The 5,724-nt window shown below is 33.9% G+C and overlaps 1 protein-coding gene across 1 annotated transcript; it reads left to right on the top strand.

The window, feature by feature from the left end:
• The first annotated feature begins 606 nt into the window (after positions 1-606).
• Positions 607-5,203, top strand: LOC138855232 (dentin sialophosphoprotein-like). Its single transcript, XM_070103522.1, has 7 exons — positions 607-660; positions 752-861; positions 1,404-2,530; positions 2,580-2,767; positions 2,838-2,965; positions 3,031-3,271; positions 5,183-5,203. Exons 1-7 carry the CDS (start codon positions 607-609, stop codon positions 5,201-5,203), a joined length of 1,869 nt encoding a protein of 622 aa, XP_069959623.1.
• Positions 5,204-5,724: the final 521 nt, after the last annotated feature.

Here is a 5,724-nt window from a genome sequence, read left to right as displayed (position 1 = left end):
ATTATTAGGATCGTTATATTATTGTTTACTAAACACTGGGACGACGTTCAGTGGCTGTGACAGCGGTTCAGCAGACACTGGGTGTACCTCCATTGGCTCCATCTTTCTGCTGTAGTGTTTATTAGGCTTTTTATATTATTGTTAACTAAACACAGGGGCCATCTTCGCTGGCTTCAAAGAGCTGTCCGATGACACCTAGGAGGTCTGGCCATGATGCTGGGAGGTCTGGCCATGATGCTGGGAGGTCTGGCCATGATATTGGCGCTTCTGGCCTACAAGGCGAACGCTATAGTTTGACGTCTTGACATTAGGTATGAGCGAGGTACTTGGTATTGCCAGTGGTTGAACATTAGGTACCCAGGGAGCAGACTGCTGTGCTCTCAGAGCATGTAACAAGGCGTGAACTCTATAAATTCTATTCATTCTCGCAATAACGATTTTGTGGCACCGACGGTAATAATTGCACTTCGTATACAAGAGTTTGTATTTTTTAACGTGCTTAATATCCGTCCTGCGTCTCTTAGCACTGCGGAACTGACAATTATCAGAATCAAGGCGTTTCCTCTTATTACGTCTGTAGTTCTGTCTCTCCCTGAGTAAATGTAAATGGCTCGTAGGGCCTTCCAGAACCTTAAAATCAAACTGGTGTCCAATCGCCAGGTAAGGTTCTCTTAGAGGCAGTGGTGGCTGAAGCCAACATAGAAATGGCTCGTATTTACCTGTTTCTGGGTTTCTGACCTGATAACCACAGAAAACAACGCAGCAATACCTAGGAACGTTATCCCAGTTAGATAAAAACTCCTTCAACCTGTTGCAACAGCCAGACAAATTCTTGTCATTGTCATTGGCTGTGTTAGTTAAGTAAGAATAACACTAGTGTAGTGATAGTGTTGTAGTGATAATAATAGTGACAGTGATGATAATAGTGGTAGTGATGATAATAGTGATAGTGATGATAATAGTGGTAGTGATGATAATAGTGACAGTGATGATAATAGTGGTAGTGATGATAATAGTGATAGTGATGATAATAGTGGTAGTGATGATAATAGTGACAGTGATGATAATAGTGGTAGTGATGATAATAGTGATAGTGATGATAATAGTGGTAGTGATGATAATAGTGACAGTGATGATAATAGTGATAGTGTTGATGATAGTGATAATGATGATAGTGATAGTGATGATAATAGTGATAGTGATGATGATAGTGATAATGCTGATGATAGTGATAGTGATGATAATAGTGATAGTGTTGATGATAGTGATAATGTTGATGATAGTGATAGTGATGATAATAGTGATAGTGTTGATGATAGTGATAATGTTGATGATAGTGATAGTGATGATAATAGTGATAGTGTTGATGATAATGATGATAATAGTGATAGTGTTCATGATAGTGATAATGTTGATGATAGTGATAGTGACGATAATACTGATAGTGTTGATGATAGCGATAGTGATGATAATACGGATAGTGTTGATGATAGTGATAGTGATGATAATAGTGATAGTGTTGAGGATAGTGATAGTGATGATAATAGTGATAGTGTTGATGATAATAATGATCATAGTGATAGTGTTAATGATAATAATGATCATAGTGATAGTGTTAATGATAGTGATAGTGATGATAATGATAGTGATGATAATAGTGGTAGTGTTGATGATAGTTATAGTGATGATAATAGTGATAGTGTTGATGATAATGATGATAATAGTGATAGTGTTGATGATAATAATGATAATAGTGAGAGTGTTGATAATAGTGATAGTGATGATAGTGATAGTGATGATAATAGTGGTAGTGTTGATGATAGTGATAGTGTTGATAATAGTGATAGTGTTGATGATAGTGATAGTGATGATAGTGATAGTGATGATAGTGATAGTGATGATAGTGATAGTGATGATAATAGTGGTAGTGTTGATGATAGTTATAGTGATGATAATATTGATAGTGTTGATGATAGTGATAGAGTTGATGATGGTGATAGTGTTGATAATAGTGATAGTGTTGATGATAGTTATAGTGATGATAATAGTGATAGTGTTGATGATAGTGAGAGTGATGATAATAGTGATAGTGTTGATAATGGTGATAGTGTTGATAATAGTGATAGTGTTGATGATAGTGATAATGTTGTTGATAGTGATAGTGATAATAGTGATAGTGTTGATTATAGTGATAGTGATGATAGTGATAGTGATAATAATAGTGACAGTGATGATAATACTGATAGTGTTGATGATAGTGATAGTGATGATAATAGAGATAGTGTTGATGATAGTGATAATGTTGATGATAGTGATAGTGTTGATAATAGTGATAGTGTTGATGATAGTGATAGTGATGATAATAGAGATAGTGTTGATGATAGTGATAGTGTTGATGATAGCGATAATGTTGATGATAGTGATAGTGTTGATAATAGTGATAGTGTTGATGATAGTGATAGTGTTGATGATAGTGATAGTGATGATAGTAGTAATAGTAATGATGATAGTGATAGTGTTGATAATAGTGGTAGCGATGATAACAGAGATAGTGATGATGATAGTAGTGTTGATGATAGTGAGTGTTGATGATAGTGATAGTGATGATAACAGTGACAGTGTTGATGATAGTGATATTTATGATAACAGTGATAGTGATGATGATAGTGATAGTGTTGATGATAGTGATAGTGATGACAATAGTGATAGTGTTGATGATAGTGATAGTGTTGATAATAGTGATAGTGATGATGATAGTGATACTATTGTAGTGAGGATAATAGTGATAGAGTTAATAATAGTGATAGTGATGATGATCGTGATACTATTGTAGTGAGGATAATAGTGATAGTGTTGATGATAGTGATAGTATTGATAATAGTGATAATGGTGATAATAGTGATAATGTTGATAGTGATAGTGATGATGATAGTGATAGTGTTGAAGTGATGATAATAGTGATAGTGTTGATGATAGTTATAGTGACGATAATAGTGATAGTGTTGATGATAGTGATAATTATGATAATAGTGATAGTGATGATAGTGATAGTGTTGATGATAGTGATAGTGAGGATAATAGTGATAGTGTTGATAGTTATATTGTTGATAATAGTGATAGTGATGATAGTGATAGTGTTGATAATAGTGATAGTGATGCTAATGATAGTATTGTAGTGAGGATAAGTGATAATGTTGATGATAGTGATAGTGATGATAATAGTGATAGTGTTGATGATAGTGATAGTGATGATGGTTGTGATAGTGTTGAAGTGATGATGATAGTGATAGTCCTGATAATAGTGATAGTGTTGATAATAGTGATAGTGCTGATAATAGTGATAGTGTTGATAATAGTGATAGTGCTGATAATAGTAATAGTGTTGATAATAGTGATATTGATTATATTAGTGATAGTGATGATGATAGTGATAGTGTTGAAGTTATGATAATAGTGATAGTGCTGATAATAGTGATAGTGTTGATGATAGTGATAGTGTTGATCATATTGATAGTGATGATAATAGTGATAGTGATGATGATAGTGATTGTGTTGATAATAGTGATAGTGATAATGATAGTGGTAGTGTTGATAATAGTGATACCGATGATAATAATGATAGTGTTGATGATAGTGATGGTAATGATAGTGACAGAGTTGATAATAGTAATATTGATGATAATAGTGATAGTGATGATGATAATGATAGTGATGATGATAGTGACAGTGATGATAATAGTAATAGTGCTGATAATAGTGATAGTGATGATAATAGTGATAGTGTTGACAGTGATAGTGTTGCAGTGATGATAATAGTGATAGTGATGATACCAGAGATAGTGATGATAATAGTGATAGTGTTGATAATAGTGATAGCGATGATACCAGTGATAGTGTTGATTATAGTGATAGTGTTGTAGTGATGATAATAGTGATGATAGTGATAGTGTTATGGTGATGATGATGATAGCGATAGTTGTATTGATGATAATAGTGACAGTGTTGATAACAGTGATAGTGCTGTTGTGATGATTACTGTGAAAGTGTTATAGTGATGATGATGAGAGTGATAGTGTTATAGTGATGATTATAGTGATAGTGTTATAGTGATACGATAGTGATAGTGTTATAGTGATGATAGAGGTATTTATAGTGATGATGATAGTGATAGTGTTATAGTGATGATAGTGGTATTTATAGTGATGATGATAGTGATAGTGCTATAGTGGCGATGATGACAGTGATAGTGTTGTAGTGATTACAGTGATAGTGATGTTCTGATGATGATAGTGGAAGTGTTGCTGTGATAATGAGGGTGATGATAGTGATGATGATGATGAATATGAGTGTAGATAACTGTGAAGATAGTGACTGTAATGATGGTGAGAATATGAATGATAGAGATGATGATTGTGGATGATAGCGATTACTGTGAATGTGGATGATAGTGATGGTGAATGTGAATGATAGTGAAGATGGTGGGTGTGGATGATAGTGGTCATGATAGTGAAGACAGTGAGAGTGAGGATGATAATGGTGATGTAAACTAGTAGGAGAGAGATGTTCCCACAACATGGGGAGACGAAGAATCACAAGGTCACACTATCTACCGTCAGGGAGGAAACATTGACCAGATAAACTGAAAATAATGAACTCGAATTAATTATACAGAGTGCAGAAGGGATAAAGGGAATTAAAAGCAATTAATGAGATAGAAATAAGATGGATCTTACACTGACGATAGCTAAAAAATGAATGAAATACTGAAGACTCAGTATGACTCAGTGTTCAGTGAGTTGTTATTCAGACTGAAGGTTCACTATCTGAATAAGTCTCTCATGAATAAGACTCAAAACTTTGTCAACATCTCCAGAATTTCTGACATAACCTGAACCTCACTTGACTTCGACAAAGACATTGACAACCTGGTCATGCACTCTGTCTCAGGCCCAGACTCATGTTACTTCATGTACATTAAGAATAACTTGTCGGTTCTCTGAACCATTCATCTACATTGACGAATATACAGAATGCAGGTGTAATATACACAAACTTCACAAATGCCTTCACAAGTGTGATCATGGTGTAATAACAGGAAAAGTGGGCAGATAGACCCCATGTCTATATACTTATATAGACCCTTGTGTAAATATACTGAAAGTGACTTAATGTGTGTATACAGGTGATATCAGAATATGGTTAGATCTGAAATACCCAAGAAACGTAACTGATAAATCTTTTAAAATTGCAAGAAATACTTTTTACAATCCAAAAAGGGACAACCAGCCTTATTCAACTAAAAATATGTTGGTTCTCCCTTACCATGAAAACTTGGTTGATATGCCTTCTCTTCTTAAGACTTTTAATATTAAAGTTGTATTTAAAAATCTTGATACAGTAAAAAAACTTTTGATAAAGAATTCCCCCCAAAATGCTGATGGATGTGTCTATAAGATTCCTTGTAAAATTTGCGATAAAGTTTATTACGGTCAAACTGGTAAAAATCTCGAACTAAGATTAAAACAACATAAATATAGCATTAGAACTGGACAAGATTCCAATGCTCTATTTATTCATGTAAGAGATTTTAACCATCCAATTGATTTTCAAAAAGTTGAGAAAGTAGTATCAAGCAAGTCCATGGTCGACAGGAATATAATTGAATCTTGTTTCATAAAAAGCAGTTTTGACAATATTATGAATATTTCCTTTGGTTTATATAAA

This window comes from Cherax quadricarinatus, chromosome 85 (assembly GCF_038502225.1).
Source record: "Cherax quadricarinatus isolate ZL_2023a chromosome 85, ASM3850222v1, whole genome shotgun sequence".
Classification (NCBI taxonomy): Eukaryota; Metazoa; Arthropoda; class Malacostraca; order Decapoda; family Parastacidae; genus Cherax; species Cherax quadricarinatus.
The sequence above is the reverse complement of the archived record's forward strand: the minus strand, read 5'-3'. Positions and strand labels throughout refer to the sequence as shown.